A 19,953-nucleotide genomic window follows, 5' to 3' on the forward strand; every position below is an offset into this window, starting at 1 on the left:
CCTTCTCACCTTGACACACTGCTCGGCCAGGTCGCGGCTGGTCCGGTTGTTCAGCTCCACCACCACCAGGCGGTTGCACAGTGCCTTGATGGCACCATCTACACCGACAATCCTGCGGGTGCATTCTGCAGACACGTCAAGGTAGTAGGTAATTGCACGGGCAGTCACTTCAAGCACGTTCTCTGGGGCGCTCTCATCCAGAAAGATCTTACAGAGGGCTGGCAGGAAGGTCCTGGGTGGACACCTGGAAGGGATGACAAAGTTAACAATCTCAGAGGTCCTGCTTCAGATCACGTAATGAATAAGGTACAAGGCAACAATGACAGCCTGGCCAAAAACCCTGAACTCAAAGGAGCAGAGGGCTAGAAAGCAATGGATATCATAGGAAAATGAGTTTAGAAAATGTAAAAGTTCCAGACATCTGCAGCAAACTAATTGTTTTTGGAACGCCACTCACCTGCCCAACGGCTATCATTTAACAAGCATTGGCATAGCCAATAGGTCTCGCTTTTGGGACCTTATAAGTATTTAGTTATGCAGCACAATATCCTTGGTGCAACAATATTAACTGTTGCATGGTTAAACACTTATAAGGCCCCAAAGGCGAGACCTATTGGCTATGCCACTGCTTGTTCAGTGTTGGCAAGTTGACAGTGCGCGTGCCTTTACTACAAACTACTTGAATGAATGAAAACACGTGTCCTGGCGCGAGACCGCATGTTTTGGGGCGCAGCTCTCTTCCGAGAGCTCCAGAACACCAGCAGCCCGTGAGCGCAATTTAAGTACCATGCTACCCAATGAAACCAAAGAAAAGGGTACCACTTGCCCACCAAGTGGGTACTAAAATGCAGCATGAACGGGGGGGCAGCGGGCGCCGCTAACCACTTGGCGTCTGTGCCACTGCACCTGCTGCACTAGTGATAGCAACAACACTCGCTGCTGGGCATGAAAGGGAAGGACTGTGGACTCGGGTACGAGGAAGAAACAGTAACTCTTCAAACACACAGAGGCTGGCCAAGAGACCTGGGATTCGGTCCATTCATACAGAAGAATTTGGTATTTTTAGCGCACTTGCAGGCTTATTAAGAAGCAATAATTGAGCTGGTGCCCCATCCTGTTATATTGAGTAAAAAAGTGGACCGGGACATAAAACGGGTGTGATCTTTTAAGGACAGAGCAGGTGCGTTAAGGATCTCTTCTACGTCAACGAGATGATTGATTTTACATGCAAGCAGAAGTGCGTGGGATGTTAGAACACAACGACACAGCAGAGGAAACTGCTGTATGTTCTCTGTATATCGGGTTTTTTTTGTAATTCCAGTTTGTAAAAACGGTATACTTAAACAGGGGTTGGGGTGAAAGAACGTAAGAAAAAAAGTAAAAGGGTGAGATGCTGAAAGATAGGAGGATCAGAAGAAAATGAGAACGGGTGACAAAAATAGAAGAAAAAGTAAAACAGCAGATGGATAATAGAAAAGGAGGATAATAAAAAAAAATCTATATTAAAAGGATAATGAGACAGTAACATGGCTAACAGTAGGGTATAAGAAAGCACGGACATGTAATATTTAACATAATGAAAGGAAAGACAGGCGTATAAGAAATACAGAAAAACAAAGTTTGTTGAGAAATATTGTAAGAACATGATATGCTGTCAAAATTATGGTAAAGAAAAGGGGTTAAAGGGAGTAGTAATGAAAGGGAGTAGTAATGAAAGAGTGGAGAAAGACGAAGGAAATTGTGAGGGGGCGGGGTATTAGTATTAGAAGAAAATGAAAAAGAAAGGAGGAAAATAAAGTAAGAGACGGAACAATGGTAAAGAGATAATGAAAATAAGTGACAGACGGGATGGTTTAAAGAGAATGAGCAAAAGGGGGGACAATTAAAATATATGCAGAAAAGCGAAGCACGTAGGAAGACAGGAGAAACAAATGAGAAAAAAAGGGAAATGAGAAGAGAAGGTAAAACAAGCATTGGCCGGGCGGCGGTGAAAATGACACGGACGCGTGGCCTGTGAAAGTGATCGCGATCAAGAGAAGCAGGAGTTGCGGCTGAGCGCGTGCACGCTCACGTGCACGCAAGCTTTAGGCCACCAAAAGCCTGTGGCACTATGAAAACCCGTACACTAAATGTCTCGCAGAGCAGCACATGCGCTGGCTCAGTTAGACCTAAAAATGAAAAACAACAAAACATTTAAGGCAAACTGTTGAAAGTTACAAACTACAGCTGATGAAAAGATGACAAGAAGTGAGCTCATCGCATAGTCTCATCTAACAGGTCGAGTTCTTCACCCAGACACTAAGTAGCTCGCGCAGATACGCAAGTACTAGCACGTATTTTATCTTTTTATAGTCCACATTAAGCTTTTCTCACAGTGGGCTCATTCTTCGTGTCCAATGGCGATGCACCATGTTCTATGGTGCCAGTGGATAGTCTCTAGTGGTTAGGGGGTTACTGAAGTGTACACCTCCTAAAGACAAGGCTTGCTACTACTGGTCGTCCATGTTACCCAATGAGGCGACACGAGGTTGGTGAGAAAGATGTCTACAGATGCTACAAATGTTAAATCTGTAGAGTCTTCTATCTCTGGAGTCCTTGCCTCCCCTAGAGTGTGTGCTGCAGTTTAATGTGAGCTACAAGGAGCCGGAGTGAGTGAGTGTGTGTGTGTGTGTGTGTGTGTTTGTGTGTGAATGAGTGTGAGTGTGTGAGTATGTGTGTGTGAGAGTGTGAGTGAGTGTATGCGAGTGTGTGCGAGTGTGTGCGAGTGTGTGCGAGTGTAAGAGCATGCGTGCATATGTGTGTGTGTGTGTGTGTGTGTGTGTGTGTGTGTGTGTGTGTGTGGCATATGATGTCCACAAAGGACATGGTATGATGGTTTTGTTTCAAACTGCCATTGTGCTATAGAATTAGCAACCTGTAAGGGTCTTCGCCATAAAAGTGTAGTGGTCTTGTGGACTGGGGTAGAATACACACCCCCTTCTCTTATAAACTAGTACCCTCTACTGTACTGAAGCCCTCACTCACCCTATTTCGTGTCTTACGTTGGGCAGAGACAAGTAACCAGGGAGTTTTGGCTGGGGCTGTCCAGGCGTGTGGTAGCAGCAATGCCTGCAGATAAGAAACCCTGGAGAAAACCAGAGAAGCCCTCCCTTCTGATGAGCACTTTGGTTGGCTCTGGCTTCAAACACTGTCCCCAATTAGAACACAAGTTGACTTCCTAGAGCCAATGTTGATGGGCTAACACTTTAAGCCATGGGGCGGAGATATCCTCACAGCCAGTACTGGAAAATAGAGGGATAAATTGTGCATTTAAATGTACTGGTATTACCACTTGTTAATTACTGTCAAGAATCTGTGCTGTTCTAAATCAGAATAAAATATGTGATGACTGAGCTACAACCGTGTGGGCCTCATCAGGCAACAAATGGTTCTAGCATGCAAAGGACAGAAGTATTCCTTCAAGCGCCGCACACAGATTGTACGACTGGTGGCTGACGTCCTGCAAAGAGGTCACTCCAACAAAAGTAGTGTCTTAGTTGCTTATGTTACATTTGGAAAAAACATGCTTTTAATTCTGTTGCGAGGCTCCAGGACACAAAGTGTCAAATCTGCTACAGTTTCAAGGTTTTTAAATCCTGAAGGTGCAAGAAGCATTGTAAAATGCAACGGTTGTTACAAATGTCTCCATGATTCTGGTGAGAAGAATGCAGTATTCTCTATAAACGGTCGTTTGTAAATGTTATATTAATCACAGCAGTTCTCTTGGTCTGAGTAGAGCAAGCGACAGCCTTGTATTGAGCACTGGAGACACCAGGCAGACAACATGGCAACCAGCCTTGTCGCTGCAACACTGGAACAGGTAATGCACAAAGTAGTGTTTTCATTTTGCAAGATCATTCAAGCTGCTTTGGACAGGCCGTGGCTTAGTCTGAAAGCTGAATAAGGTGTCAGAAGCATGTTGTTGCCAGAGTACACTTGTTTGAAGAGGCAGGATACCGCCATGCAGTGCCTACGCCAGGGGAGTGACTGTACTGCCGCTGCATAGACGCCATCCGGCAGACAAAACACACAAGGCACACAATTCTAAGGATGCACTCGGCGAACCTGATCACCGAAGTGTCTGCTTTAGGCAGAAGAGGTGTGCCTCTGGTTGCACATAAATGATATGTTGTGGCTTGGCGTAGCGGAGCTATCTCTCACTCTACCCATAGGTCAGGCACCTGAGCTATCCCTCAAGTCACACTGTCCCATCAACACAGAGCGAGAGCCCCAGCTCGTCATCAGGGCATTAATTATATCATTTCCGCTCGATTTCTTCTAAAACTGCCACTGGCCCAAACCCATGAAATATACTGAACACCTGCAAGATAATGAGCTGAGCTGTTACTTCTAAAGTGCAATGGATGCCCCAAGGCACACTGGCACTGAACCATCCATCAGAACCTATAGTGAGATGATCAAAGTGCAATGGATGCCCCAAGGCACACTGGCACTGAACCATCCATCAGAACCTATAGAGAGATGATCAAAGTGCAATGGATGCCCCAAGGCACACTGGCACTGAACCATCCATCAGAACCTATAGAGAGATGATCAAAGTGCAATGGATGCTCCAAGGCACACTGGCACTCAACCATCCATCAGAACCTATAGAGAGATGATCAAAGTGCAATGGATGCCCCAAAGCACACTGGCACTGAACCATCCATCAGAACCTATAGAGAGATGATCAAAGTGCAATGGATGCCCCAAGGCACACTGGCACTGAACCATCCATCAGAACCTATAGAGAGATGATCAAAGTGCAATGGATGCCCCAAGGCACACTGGCACTGAACCATCCATCAGAACCTATAGAGAGATGATCAAAGTGCAATGGATGCCCCAAGGCACACTGGCACTCAACCATCCATCAGAACCTATAGAGAGATGATCAAAGTGCAATGGATGCCCCAAAGCACACTGGCACTGAACCATCCATCAGAACCTATAGAGAGATGATCAAAGTGCAATGGATGCCCCAAGGCATACTGGCACTCAACCATCCATCAGAACCTATCGAGAGATGATCAAAGTGCAATGGATGCCCCAAGGCACACTGGCACTGAACCATCCATCTGAACCTATAGAGAGATGATCAAAGTGCAATGGATGCCCCAAGGCACTGGCACTCAACCATCCATCAGAACCTATAGAGAGATGATCAAAGTGCAATGGATGCCCCAAGGCACACTGGCACTGAACCATCCATCAGAACCTATAGTGAGATGATCAAAGTGCAATGGATGCCCCAAAGCACACTGGCACTCAACCATCCATCAGAACCTATCGAGAGATGATCAAAGTGCAATGGATGCCCCAAGGCACACTGGCACTCAACCATCCATCAGAACCTATAGAGAGATGATCAAAGTGCAATGGATGCCCCAAGGCACACTGGCACTCAACCATCCATCAGAACCTATAGAGAGATGATCAAAGTGCAATGGATGCCCCAAGGCACTGGCACTGAACCATCCATCAGAACCTATAGAGATGATCAAAGTGCAATGGATGCCCCAAGGCACACTGGCACTGAACCATCCATCAGAACCTATAGAGAGATGATCAAAGTGCAATGGATGCCCCAAGGCACACTGGCACTCAACCATCCATCAGAACCTATAGAGAGATGATCAAAGTGCAATGGATGCCCCAAGGCACTGGCACTGAACCATCCATCAGAACCTATAGAGAGATGATCAAAGTGCAATGGATGCCCCAAGGCACTGGCACTCAACCATCCATCAGAACCTATAGAGAGATGATCAATGAGAGATTCCGTTTAAGAGTCTTTTAAACACACAATGGTCTCTATTTTGTGCAGGCCAAGGCGGAGTACATTCCAAATAGAGGAAGCACCAACAAAGAAGGGGCGCCCCCTGCCGCCTGCCCAGCCTTTCTAAACCAGGCGAGAGAAGCGCCCCAATGAAGACCTCGCCTAGACCTGGGAGCAGACGCATGCGCCTCATGAGACCTGCTGCATAACAGGCTCTGTGGGCCAAGCAGAGGGCTTAGAATAGATCCTCCTGGAAACCGGCAGAGCAGCTTACAGCCAGCCTCGAAGAACCTATCACATTTCCCGAAACTCAGGACCAGTCATGCTGCCACATTCTGAATGCTTGGAAACTAGTAAACAGCCGACAAAGGAAGACCGACATAACAAGCATTGGCATAGGTAAATCTAAGAAATGATGGTGGCATTAACAACTCAAGCTTTCAAATGTTATGGAATAAAAAGGTTTTTTCTTCAAGACTCATTTGGAGGTGACAGGGCGACAACTGCAAGTGGGATGAAGCAGGTGGAAAGGTCATCATTGTAATCATGTCTGATATTCTATGCAGCCACCGGGGCAGTGTCAGGGTCTAAAAGAGGTCTCAAACGCATCCGTCTAGCATCCACTAATTAGGGCTCTTCACCCTGAGCAGAAATGCTGGTGAGCCTGAACATTTCACCAATGTTAGTGACTGCTGGCAGACGAAAGATGGCCCTAGAGCTAGCTTCTGGCCAGTAGTCCAAGTTTGACTTCTTTTGAAGGGGTTTGAAAACCCGTTTCTTCCATCCACCAGGGACAGTACAAGATGAAAACGGATGGTAAGATGAAGATAAAAGTTCATGTAACAAATGCAGATAAAGGTTTTAGACTCCTGACTGGGCATACATCATCTGGGGAGCTTTTCCCTAAGGAGGTACTCAGGGGAGAGCTGTGAGAGGAGTGACAAACAAGCACTGGCAAAGGTAATGGGTCTCGCCTATGCAAGAGCTACTGGATCTATCAATATGGTGTAGCTATTGGCGTACAGTAGAACAGCTCCTGTGCAGCATGGCTAAAGGTTAGGAAAAAAGCAATGCGTGTTCAGCTCTGGCTGCATCGTAGCACTTTTTGTATGGCAGGAGGGGGATGTAGGTATCCGGGCCAGCAACAATAGGAGGGCAGAGGCACATGTCAAGAAAATACACGAGGGGCCGGGGGCACGCACCAACCGGGGGTGGTAGGGTGCAGTGCGAGAGAGTAATGGGAAGCAACGTGGGTTCCGTGCTCTCTAAGCCACTGGAGTCAAGCTAGCCTGGCTGATGAGGGATGAAACCCCGAAACCGGTCCTAGGATGCTTGTTTCCAGTCCAGGGAGAACCTGGCCTGGCAGTTCGGTCTGGACTATTCCCATTGGGCGCAGGGTCAAGACTGATTTGTATATGGCTGGGTTCAAACTGGAATGGCATGAGGAGCAAAAAAACGATGGATTTTGGCCCAGATCTCTGTACAGGGGTGAATGTTTGACATTGTTCAACATTCTGTCTATTAATTGTCCTTTTTGCCGTAATTACAAGTTACTCAGTACTGGAAAGGTGCAAACTCCACACCAGTAATTACCAGTACAATGCTGTAACAACCCACCAGTACTGTGCAATTGCTAATTAATCCACAGGGAATGGGGAATTACAAAGTGGACCGCAATTTACCTGCCAGTGTTCTGCATGGTATTCCATTTTCTGGGGACTTTAATGCATAAATGTTATCTGCTCTGAGCAGGTGGTAAAAGTGAGCAGGGGGTGTGCTAAGAGGGTTGTAAGGCAGGGGTGAGCGGAGCAGGTGAGGAGTTTGAAGTAATGAGAAGGGGTGGGCTGAAAGCTCTGCTCCTCCAGTGGAACTTGGAGTTTTGCCCACTCGCAGCACGGAGTTCCGGAAAAAGTCCACAAGCGGCCACGTGGCTAAGTTTTTGTCACACTCGGCTCACCAACGTTAAGTTGGCGAGTGCAAAAATTGAGCACTAGGACGAGTCCCAGTGCGTTTTCTCAACGCGGGCAGTCATGGCAGGTTGAGATCGTTCGCGTTGAAAATGCTGCCGCTCAAGTAGAAAATGTACTCTAGCTGAAGAAAGAAGCAGCGCACTCTAGCACAGCACATGGTGCAGTTTGAGCTGATTTTACAGTGCAGAACAAGCTCCTTGCACCAAAAATCGGTGCAAGCAGCGTGACGTGCCGAAATTCCACCGCTTGCGGACCTCTGCGGAATCTTGCTGAGTTTATATGCATCCCCGAAGAGTAAACCTCCTCGAGCTCTGCCCACCCCCTAGTAATGCGCTGGGAATGCTAGCTGGCAGCGTGTCTCATCTGAGGTTTAGGCAGGGTCATAGGCTCGGCCGGAGCTACAATGCATTTGCTCCCAGTGACTTTAACCTGCTGGATATTAGGACTGGTAAAACTGTTTGTTGTTCCCGCAGCCAGTGAATGCTGATGCAGAAACAATGGGGCTCTTCTACGTGTGCAGAATTCCACACAAGAAGTCCGCTCTACACATTCCCAATCAGGCCTCTGGGTACCTTATAAGTGGCTGATTAGACCGAGAATGACACCACGAGGCAAGAGAAGCAATGAAAGTACAAACATAGCCTCCGCTACCTATTCATGGCTTGTGGATGACTTCAGTGGTTGATGAGGGCAGGATGCGCTGGGAGGGGCATGGCTTGTGGATGGCGTCAGTGGTTGATGAGGGCAGGATGCGCTAGGAGGAGCATGGCTTGTGGATGGCGTCAGGGGTTGATGAGGGCAGGATGCGCTGGGAGGGGCATGGCTTGTGGATGACATCAGTGTTTGAGGGTAGGATGCGCTAGGAGGGGCATGGCTTGTGGATGACGTCAGTGGTTGATGAGGGCGAGGATGCGCTGGGAGGGGCATGGCTTGTGGATGACGTCAGTGGTTGATGAGGGCAGGATGCGCTAGGAGGGGCATGGCTTGTGGATGACGTCAGTGGTTGATGAGGGCATGATGTGCTAGGAGGGACATGGCTTGTGGATGACGTCAGTGGCTGAGGGCAGGATGCGCTAGGAGGGGCATTTGTTTGTTAATGACGTCAGTGGTTGAGGGCAGGATGCGCTAGGAGGGGCATGGCTTGTGGATGACGTCAGTGGTTGATGAGGGCAGGATGCGCTAGGAGGGGCACGGCTTGTGGATGACGTCAGTGGTTGATGAGGGCAGGATGCGCTAGGAGGGGCATGGCTTGTGGATGAAGTCAGTGGTTGATGAGGGCATGATGCGCTAGGAGGGGCATGGCTTGTGGATGACGTCAGTGGTTGATGAGGGCATGATGCTCTAGGAGGGGCATGGCTTGTGGATGACGTCAGTGGTTGAGGGCAGGATGCCCTAGGAGGGGCATGGCTTGTGGAGGACTTCAGTGGTTGATGAGGGCAGGATGCCCAAGGAGGGGCATGGCTTGTGGATGACGTCAGTGGTTGAGGGTATGATGCGCTAGGAGGGGCATGGCTTGTGGATGACGTCAGTGGTTGAGGGCAGGATGCGCTAGGAGGGGCATGGCTTGTGGATGACGTCAGTGGTTGAAGGCAGGATGCGTTAGGAGGGGCATGGCTTGTGGATGACGTCAGTGGTTGATGAGGGCATGATGCGCTAGGAGGGGCATGGCTTGTGGATGACGTCAGTGGTTGATGAGGGCATGATGCTCTAGGAGGGGCATGGCTTGTGGATGACGTCAGTGGTTGAGGGCAGGATGCGCTGGGAGGGGCATGGCTTATGGATGACGTCAGTGGTTGATGAGGGCAGGATGCGCCTCTAGGAGGGGCATGGCTTGTGGATGACGTCGGTGGTTGATGAGGGCAGGATGCGCTAGGAGGGGCATGGCTTGTGGATGACGTCAGTGGTTGATGAGGGCAGGATGCGCTAGGAGGGGCATGGCTTGTGGATGACGTCAGTGGTTGATGAGGGTATGATGCGCTAGGAGGGGCATGGCTTGTGGATGACGTCAGTGGTTGAGGGCAGGATGCGCTAGGAGGGGCATGGCTTGTGGATGACGTCAGTGGTTGATGAGGGCAGGATGCGCTAGGAGGGGCATGGCTTGTGGATGACGTCAGTGGTTGATGAGGGCTGTATGCGCTAGAGGGGCATGGCTTGTGGATGACGTCAGTGGTTTATGAGGGCATGATGCGCTAGGAGAGGCATGGCTTGTGGATGACGTCAGTGGTTGATGAGGGCATGATGCGCTAGGAGGGGCATGGCTTGTGGATGACGTCAGTGGTTGATGAGGGCAGGATGCGCTAGGAGGGGCATGGCATGTGGATGACGTCAGTGGTTGATGAGGGCATGATGCGCTAGGAGGGGCATGGCTTGTGGAGGACGTCAGTGGTTGATGAGGGCATGATGCGCTAGGAGGGGCATGGCTTGTGGATGACATCAGTGGTTGATGAGGGCAGGATGCGCCTCTAGGAGGGGCATGGCTTGTGGATGACGTCGGTGGTTGATGAGGGCAGGATGCGCTAGGAGGGGCATGGCTTGTGGATGACGTCAGTGGTTGATGAGGGCTGTATGCGCTACGAGGGGCATGGCTTGTGGATGACGTCAGTGGTTGATGAGGGCAGGATGCGCTAGGAGGGGCATGGCTTGTGGATGACGTCAGTGGTTGATGAGGGCAGGATGCGCTAGGAGGGGCATGGCTTGTGGATGACGTCAGTGGTTTGATGAGGGCAGGATGCGCTAGGAGGGGCATGGCTTGTGGATGACGTCAGTGGTTGAGAGCAGGATGCGCTGGGAGGGGCATGGCTTGTGGATGATGTCAGTGGTTGATGAGGGCAGGATGCGCTAGGAGGGGCATGGCTTGTGGATGATGTCAGTGGTTGATGAGGGCATGATGCTCTAGGAGGGGCATGGCTTGTGGATGACGTCAGTGGTTGAGGGCAGGATGCCCTAGGAGGGGCATGGCTTGTGGAGGACTTCAGTGGTTGATGAGGGCAGGATGTCCAAGGAGGGGCATGGCTTGTGGATGACGTCAGTGGTTGAGGGTATGATGCGCTAGGAGGGGCATGGCTTGTGGATGACGTCAGTGGTTGATGAGGGTAGGATGCGCTGGGAGGGGCATGGCTTGTGGATGATGTCAGTGGTTGATGAGGGCAGGATGCGCTAGGAGGGGCATGGCTTGTGGATGACGTCAGTGGTTGAGGGCAGGATGCCCTAGGAGGGGCATGGCTTGTGAATGACGTCAGTGGTTGAGGGCAGGATGCGCTAGGAGGGGCATGGCTTGTGGATGACGTCAGTGGTTGATGAGGGCAGGATGCGCTAGGAGGGGCATGGCTTGTGGATGACGTCAGTGGTTGATGAGGGCAGGATGCGCTAGGAGGGGCATGGCTTGTGGATGACGTCAGTGGTTGATGAGGGCAGGATGCCCTAGGAGGGGCATGGCTTGTGGATGACGTCAGTGGTTGATGAGGGCAGGATGCGCTAGGAGGGGCATGGCTTGTGGATGACGTCAGTGGTTGATGAGGGCATGATATGTTGATAGCGGTATTCCTGATCTTTTATTTGACAGTAACAGTTTGCATACAAAAGCAGTTGCGAATGGATAATGCGGACCTTCAGGTGCCTCCGGTTGAACTTCATGTCAGAGGCAAACCGCAAAAGAAGAAACAAGCTTCCTGCCAGGGTGCTGCTGCCTGAAATAAATGCAAATGTGAGCAACTGGTTATTCAGCCAATCTGGAGGCCGCTTCAGAGCCAGGGTGGGCTTTAGCGGATTGAGCTTTAGGTCGGCAGAAGGTGATTGTTTCGAGAACTGATGTAAGGGCGTCACCAGCTGCGATCCGGAGCGTGTCCTTCTGAAGGAAACCTAGAAACACATTTACTTTGGCTTAAACTCTAGGGACATGATGTACCAAATATCCATAGACAAAAAGTGGTTGGAAAGAGTGCACCAATTTTTTGCGTATAGAAAACAATTCCGCAAACCAACCTAGGTACAAATAGGTCCGTTTACAAACGTATTAATCGTAGCGGGTCGTAGGATGACGAGCTCCACTACTATTGGATGCCTTCCCAGGGATGAACGGTGCAGTGCAGGCTTCAGCAGACCACCAGTTCAGTTATCCAGTGTAAATAAAGCAAACTTTGTTTGAAAAACGCAGCTCATTTTCTTAAAACAGGACTACACTTACATAAATAAAATAAAGTAAAAAAAAGTTGTTTTTGGTAGTTTACATGTGTTGATTGCTGCCTAATCCCCAACAAACTTTTTTTTTTACGTTACAATTTGCCAATGTTTTACCACTCCAACTCATGAGTTCGTAACTTTTCAATGTCTAGCGCCTGGATTTCAGTCTCAAAACATTGTTCCATAATATGACGTAACACTATTTAAAAGGGACGGTCTAAGCATGCCTCTTCCGAATAGTCCTTCTGCCTTTGTAAACCCAATTTGTAATTTCATAACAAGTTACCAAATCCCAAAATAGGTTTAGTACATTCAAAAAAGCCATTTAACGGTTGGAAAATCTAGGATTTTTGCGAATCGCAGCACATCAGGTCCAAAATCTTTGTACACATTGTTCACCACCTGTTTTCCACTGTGTGTAATACAAATTTAAAATAATGACTTGCATATTCATAGCGGTTCAGTTCCAGGCTGGGAACTGGTAGCACTATAAATGCACCACACTATTCCGAGCTGCACCAAGCAGGGTTCAGGTGAGTGAGTGAGTGAGTGAGTAACTGCTAACACACTGACATCAGCAGTAATCGCGTTAACCAATCGAGCTTTAACACAGAAGAACGCCTTCCACACTGGTTACTTGAACCTGTATTGTGGGTTTTTTTTTTATTTAAGGTGGATATGGCATATGTATTTACATGACGGTGAAAGGTCAACAAAATAGTTGTAGAATAGAATGCTTATTTGAATGCACAGCTCTGGCCCGGTGCCCTTTGCATCCAGGTTCACAGTTCCACTCTGGTTTCCCTGGGTCACCTCTCCATCACTGAGGCCCCATGTCCGCAGGTCTCAATCACGGAGGCCTCATGTCCGCAGGTCTCAATCACGGAGGCCTCATGTCCGCAGGTCTCAATCACTGAGGCCTCATGTCCACTGGTCTCCATCACTGAGGCCCCATGTCCGCTGGTCTCCATCACTGAGGCCCCATGTCCGCAGGTCTCAATCACTGAGGCCTCATGTCCGCAGGTCTCAATCACTGAGGCCTCATGTCCGCTGGTCTCCATCACTGAGGCCCCATGACCGCAGGTCTCCATCACTGAGGCCCCATGTCCGCTGGTCTCCATCACTGAGGCCCCATGTCCGCTGGTCTCCATCACTGAGGCCCCATGTCCGCTGGTCCCCATCACTGAGGCCCCATGTCCGCTGGTCTGCATCACTGAGGCCCCATGTCCACTGATCTCCATCACTGAGGCCTCATGTCCACTGATCTCCATCACTGAGGCCTCATCTCCACTGGTCTCCCTCACTGAGGCCTCAGGTCCGCTGGTCACCAGCACTGAGACCCATCTCCACTGCTCTCCATCAGAGGCCCCATGTCCGCTGGTCTCCATCACTGAGGCCCCATGTCCACTGGTCTCCATCACTGAGGCCCCATGTCCGCTGGTCTCCATCACTGAGCCCCATGTCCGCTGGTCCCCATCACTGAGGCCCCATGTCCGCTGGTCTGCGTCACTGAGGCCCCATGTCCGCTGGTCTGCATCACTGAGGCCCCATGTCCGCTGGTCTGCATCACTGAGCCCCATGTCTGCTGGTTTCCATCACTCATCACTGAGGCCTCATGTCCACTGATCTCCATCAGTGAGGCCCCATGTCCGCTGGTCTCCATCACTCAGGCCCCATGTCCGCTGGTCTCCATCACTGAGGCCCATGTCCACTGATATCCATCACTGAGGCCTCATGTCCGCAGGTCTCCATCACGGAGGCCCCATGTCCACTGATCTCCATCACTGAGCCCCATGTCTGCTGGTTTCCATCACTCAGGCCTCATGTCCGCTGGTCTCCATCACTGAAGCCTCATCTCCACTGGTCTCCCTCACTGAGGCCTCAGGTCCGCTGGTCACCAGCACTGAGACCCATCTCCACTGCTCTCCATCACTAAGACCCCATGTCCACTGGTCTCCATCACTAAGGCCCCATGTCCACTGATCTCCATCACTGAGTCCCATGTCTACTGGTCTCCCTCAGTGAGGCCTCATGTCTACCGGTCTCCCTCACTGAGGCCTCATGTCCGCTGGTCTCCATCACGGAGGCCTCATGTCCGCTGGTCTCCATCACGGAGGCTTCATGTTCACTGGTCACCAGAACTGAGGCCCCATGTCCACTGGTCACCAGCACTGAGGCCCCATGTCCACTGGTCACCATCACGGAGGCCTCATGTCCGCTGGTCACCATCACAGAGGCCTCATGTCCGCTGGTCACCATCACTAAGGCCCCATCTCCACTGGTCTCCCTCAATGAGGCCCCATGTCCACTGGTCACCAGCACTGAGGCCCAATGTCCACTGGTCTCCCTCACTGAGGCCTCATGTCCGCTGGTCTCCATCACCGAGCCCAGTGTCCACTGGTCACCATCATTGAGGCCTCATGTCTGCTGCTGTCCATCACTATCTTATCTAGCATAATCCTGACTTCAGGGCAGGCCTCAACCCCCAGGGTCAGCTGTGCTTTGTGAGTGGTGGCATGTAACCCATGGCTAATTTCTAACCTCGGCTGGTACAAAGAGCACAAGGACATTCGTGTGGGTTTCCCCTCCCCTAGGAGGGCATAGATTGGCTGGGCTTGGTCATTAGAATACGCGAGGGGCCAGCTGTCCAAAGTGAGAATGGCTGGAAAATGAATGTATTCACCTCATCAAGAAAGCCAGGCTCTGAGTGTGCACTCAATCTGTGTCAGAAACTATGACGCCTACCTCCACCCTCTTTTGGGGGGCAACCCTACTGCATCTTCTGTCAAAGGGTCTCAATGAATCAAGACGTTTACACGCATCCAGGACTGGAGTGTCACAAGGGGCCATAAAACTAGCAATAGTTATCACTGATGCGCAACAGTAATCAAATAACCTTCATCCGTAAACTTGGCCAGTAAAATCGAGTAAGCTTTACTCATCCATGCCCAGTGTGGGCAAGAATCATGTCTTCACTGTGGTGCGGCACTATATTCAACAGGGGCACTGTATACATATTTCAACATAGAAGGTGACCAGAGGTATCATTGTGCCGCTAGGGTGAGGGGCTGCACTGACAGACAAAAATATGATGCTAAAGTGAATTGAAACCAACAAAGCAAAAATACCCAAGAAAAAAAGCCCTACTGTGAGTGTCTGCTGGCACGATCAAAGGCGGCGCTGGGCCCCATTGAAAGCAGGTACCTTACAGTTTCAACAGGGGGGTCAAAATGGACCTAGAATGAGGTCCCTGGCACGGGTGCAACGTGGCTTGGAGAGATACTGGCTCCCACCGAGACCCACACCGCAAAGGTAAGGTAAGAAAGGCCCTGACTTGTGTCATACCGTGCAAGTAAGAGAGAGAGAGAGAGAGAGAAAGAGAGAGAGAAAGAGAGAGAATGAGAAACAGAGAAAGAGAGAGCGAAAGAGAGAGAGAAAGAGAAAGAGAAAGAGAGAGAAGCGGTGGGTGTGCTGCGCAGGTCACAGGTGCACATATTTCATCATAAGAGGCAAAGTATCACCCGCTTCTATGTAGGTTCTGCACTATTAACATACGTGATTCAAGCAGAGAACCAGCTGACGTGGCTTCCACCCTATGCCGGCAGGATAAAACAGAATGCATGGTGTTAACCGCGACAGCCTTAGGGTGGTCTATCCTTTTTTTTTGCCTGCCTCCCTCAGTTTTTCTGACCTCGTTTTTGCTGACTTTAGGACTCGCTCTCCTAAACATGGTAATATTGACTCATACCCAATTGACACATTTAATTTACTTAGAATTTCTATGTAAAGGGCTCTACATGTACTCTGGGCCAGTAAACCGAATGCTACTAGTGGGCCAGGGCCAGTAAATTAAATGCTGGTAGTGGGCCTGCAGCACTCACTGTGCCACCTACTTTTGTAGCCCTCTAACCATGGCTCACATCTGCCATTGCAGAGCCTATATGTGCAGTTCACACTGCCACTTCGGCTAAACCTTCCCTTTTTAGACATAAGTCAGCCCTAAGGTAGGCCCTGTATGAACCACAGGGCCGGGTGCAATGCATTTAAAAGGCAGGACATGTCTTAGGTTTTACATGTCTCAGGAGTGAAAAACTCCCAGTTTCGTTTTTCACTAATGCAAGGCCTATCTCGCCCTTAGGATAATATTGGGATCACCTTATTACATCTTCAATTGTCAAGAGATAGACTAAGTCTGGTGTCACTGGACTCACAATTTAACATCACAACTTATGGTGAAATTGGATTTTAAATTACAGTTTAGCAAATGCCACTTCTAGAAAGTAGGGATTTACTTACTTTAGCTATTTGGTGCCTGTTGCCTGTCTTTGTTCAGGGTAGGTTCAGTGAAAACTGGGCTTTGTGTATTCCCTCTAGACAGTCGCACACAAAGGGAGCGGAGGTGTGTACTGATAAGCCTGAGCTGAGCACATCCTCACACTTACACCTGGATAGGCTATATCTTGTCCACACACCAAGAACTGCATACACCTCTGTAGTGAGTCTGGAGCCTGGACAGGAAGGGGGGACCTCTGTGCACTTCTTTGACGTCTTCCCCACTTCAAAGGCACAACTGGGTATAAGTACTGGACTTCTGACACCATGACATCAGTACACTTCTGGACCTGCGACTACTCTTCAAGGAAGAAGAGCTACTGTACTGCTGAAACGACTGCCACTCTGCTGGACTGATGCTCTGCTGCACTTGTTCCGTACTGTGCTCTTGCCTTGCTAAGCTGCCCTGATGCCAGCTGTTCCTCTGCCAGGGTGAGAAGGACTAGACCTGCATCACTTGAGCACAGAGTGACTCCAACGGCTTGCTAGCTTGTCTCCGAAATATCAAAGACTTCAACTACCTGCATCTGGACTCTACAAGCTGAGAGTCTGCCCTGCCAAGTGGTGCTAACCCAGTCCTGGACCCTTGGAAGTGAGGCCTGAGGTGTTTCTACATCCAGAACTCATGCATCCTCATCTGAACCAGCGCATCTTTGACTTTCTCCGAGTAAGAACCAGCGCATCCTTGTCGTTGCGAGGTTATGGACCCAGCACATTGCCTGTAGAAATAGTGCTACGCCTTCAGAATCAACGCAACACCTCCTGTAGGAGCAGCAGCCGCGCATCACATTCGGAACTAGTGCTCTGCACTAAGAACAGGTGCACTGCCATAGTTGCGGGGAGAAAATAGACATCTCATACACTGCATGGCTCGACAGACGCATCGCTTCGGCACATCCTCGTCAATGACAACGCATCCCAGATCAAGGAACTTTGGTTAAGCGGGTCATAGTGGGTACCTGTATTCGGCCCGTGCTTCATCGCAGCCTGAACTTTTGACTTTGCCCCGATCTAACGCGACCAGATAACCCATTTAAACGCTTATTGCTTCTAAGCGCTACTTCACATTTATCTTTTTTTAAATTCATATAACTACTTCAACTCGTTAGATTTTTGGCTTTTTGGTCTTGTTTTATTTATAAAATGAAGATGAATTTTTCTGTGGAGTTTTTCCATAAATACTTTACACACTGCCTCTTAAGTTAAGACTGACTGCTCTGTGTCAAGCTACCAATGGGGTGAGCACAGGATAATTTAGGGTGTGTTGTGGCTTACCCTCACTAGTACTGTTGTTCCTGCTTGGACAGGGTACCTCTGCCAACCAGAAACCCATTTTTTAAAATGTTTGGTTTGTGTACACCGTGGCAGTGGGCCTTCCAGTCCCAGAGAAGTGTGGGAACTGGCCTTACAAAACTACTGCTACAGCCTCCGCCCAGAACCGAACAAAACGAAACCACCAAAAATCATACATTCAGGCACCACACCCTATTTCTCCTTCCAGGGAACAGCAGTGACTCAGTGGCCGCACAGCAACACCAAGGTAGATGAATCCCTTGCGCCACTGAGAGAGACATGTGACTGGCATTGGCAGCTTGCGGCCTGACCCACTTTCAGGTTAACACGAGGACCGCCATCATCCATGAACTGGAGCACGGATATCACAGGGCCACCAGGCCACCTTATACCCACTGCCTTATGTGGTTCCTTCACTCTCCGCAGCCTGTCCCAGATGTAGCACTGTGAGAGCTGCCCAACTACAGCCCCCTAGACACTTCCTTATCAGAGTGAAAGTGGACGGTGACCACTGACCGCCAGAGGTGCGATTTGCCGACAATGCACGATGGAAGTGGCAATCCCATAAAACCACAGCATTCTCAACCTTGACTTGGGAGCTCAGACAAAATATTTGCTTAACTCTCAGATCGATCCGTCTCGATTATAGGGCGAAATCTCGTACTGCATGAATGCCTTCGGCAGTTTAAGCCTTAACATCAGAAATGCTGTACAAAATACTGTGCTGCGAAGAGTGCAAGAAATGTGGTTGGCATTAAGACACAGGGCACGGACACCGGAGCGACTAAAGTAGACATATATACATTTGAAGTATTATATCCTTAAACTTCACCTTTCATATTCAGTTTTCAGGGCAAGTGTAGGTGATTAGGCCTGTAGTCACTGACAAGTAGGGGGATGCACAGAGGCAGGCCTGAACCAGCGGTGGGCAGCGGGGAGGCCGGCGTGAACCAGCGGTGGGCAGCGGGGAGGCCGGCGTGAACCAGCGGTGGGCAGCGGGGAGGCCGGCGTGAACCAGCGGTGGGCAGCGGGGAGGCCGGCGTGAACCAGCGGTGGGCAGCGGGGAGGCCGGCGTGAACCAGCGGCGGGCAGCGGGGAGGCCGGCGTGAACCAGCGGCAGGCAGCGGGGAGGCCGGCGTGAACCAGCGGCGGGCAGCGGGGAGGCCGGCGTGAACCAGCGGCGGGCAGCGGGGAGGCCGACGTGAACCAGCAGTGGGCAGCGGGGAGGGAGGCCGGCCTGAGCCAGCGGCGGGGAGGCACGCGTGAACCAGCGGCGGGCAGCGAGGAGGCCGGCGTGAACCAGCGGCAGGCAGCGGGGAGGCCGGCGTGAACCAGCGGCAGGCAGCGGGGAGGCCGGCATGAACCAGCGGCAGGCAGCAGGGAGGGAGGACGGCCTGAGCCAGCGGCGGGGAGGCACGCGTGAACCAGCGGCGGGCAGCGGGGAGGCCGGCGTGAACCAGCGGCAGGCAGCGGGGAGGCCGGCGTGAACCAGCGGCAGGCAGTGGGGAGGCCGGCGTGAACCAGCGGCAGGCAGCGGGGAGGCCGGCGTGAACGGGCAGCGGGGAGGCCGGCGTGAACGGGCAGCGGTGAGGCCGGCGTGAACGGGCAGCGGGGAGGCCGGCCTGAACCAGCGGCGGGCAGCAGGGAGGCCAGCCTGAGCCAGCGGGGAGGCCGGCGTGAACCAGCGGCGGGCAGCGGGGAGGCCGGCGTGAACCAGTAGTGGGCAGCAGGGAGGCCGGCGTGAACCAGAGGCGGGTAGCAGGGAGGCCGGCGTGAACCAGCGGCGGGCAGCAGGGTGGCCGGCGTGAACCAGCGGCGGGCAGCAGGGAGGCCGGTGTGAACCAGCGGCGGGCAGAGGGGAGGCCGGCGTGAACCAGCGGCGGGCAGAGGGGAGGCCGGCGTGAACCAGCGGCGGGCAGCAGGGAGGCCGGCGTGAACAAGCGGCGGGCAGCAGGGAGGCCGGCGTGAACCAGCGGCGGGCAGCAGGGAGGCCGGCATGAACCAGCGGCGGGCAGCAGGGAGGCCGGCGTGAACCAGCAGCGGGCAGCGGGGAGGCCGGCGTGAACCAGCGGCGGGCAGAGGGGAGGCCGGCGTGAACCAGCGGCGGGCAGCAGGGAGGCCAGCGTGAACCAGCGGCGGGCAGCAGGGAGGCCGGCATGAACCAGCGGCGGGCAGCAGGGAGGCCGGCATGAACCAGCGGCGGGCAGCAGGGAGACCGGCATGAACCAGCGGCGGGCAGCAGGGAGACCGGCATGAACCAGCGGCGGGAAGCAGGGAGGCCGGCGTGAACCAGCAGCAGGGAGGCCGGTGTGAACCAGCGGCAGGCAGCGGCGAGGCTGGCGTGAACCAGCGGCGGGCAGC

At 51.6% G+C, this 19,953-nt stretch overlaps 1 protein-coding gene across 13 annotated transcripts in view; it reads right to left on the reverse strand.

Moving 5' to 3' along the window:
* HECTD1 (HECT domain E3 ubiquitin protein ligase 1) overlaps positions 1-19,953 on the reverse strand; it is a 559,621-nt gene that overhangs the window by 372,888 nt on the left and 166,780 nt on the right. For all 13 annotated transcript variants that reach the window (XM_085627391.1, XM_085627395.1, XM_085627387.1 and 10 more), the window contains exon 3: positions 10-244. In XM_085627391.1, the coding sequence (XP_085483517.1) occupies positions 10-244 (235 nt within the window). The remainder of the gene's footprint in view (positions 1-9; positions 245-19,953) is intronic.

Source organism: Triturus cristatus, chromosome 9 (assembly GCF_964204655.1).
Source record: "Triturus cristatus chromosome 9, aTriCri1.1, whole genome shotgun sequence".
Lineage (NCBI taxonomy): Eukaryota > Metazoa > Chordata > Amphibia > Caudata > Salamandridae > Triturus > Triturus cristatus.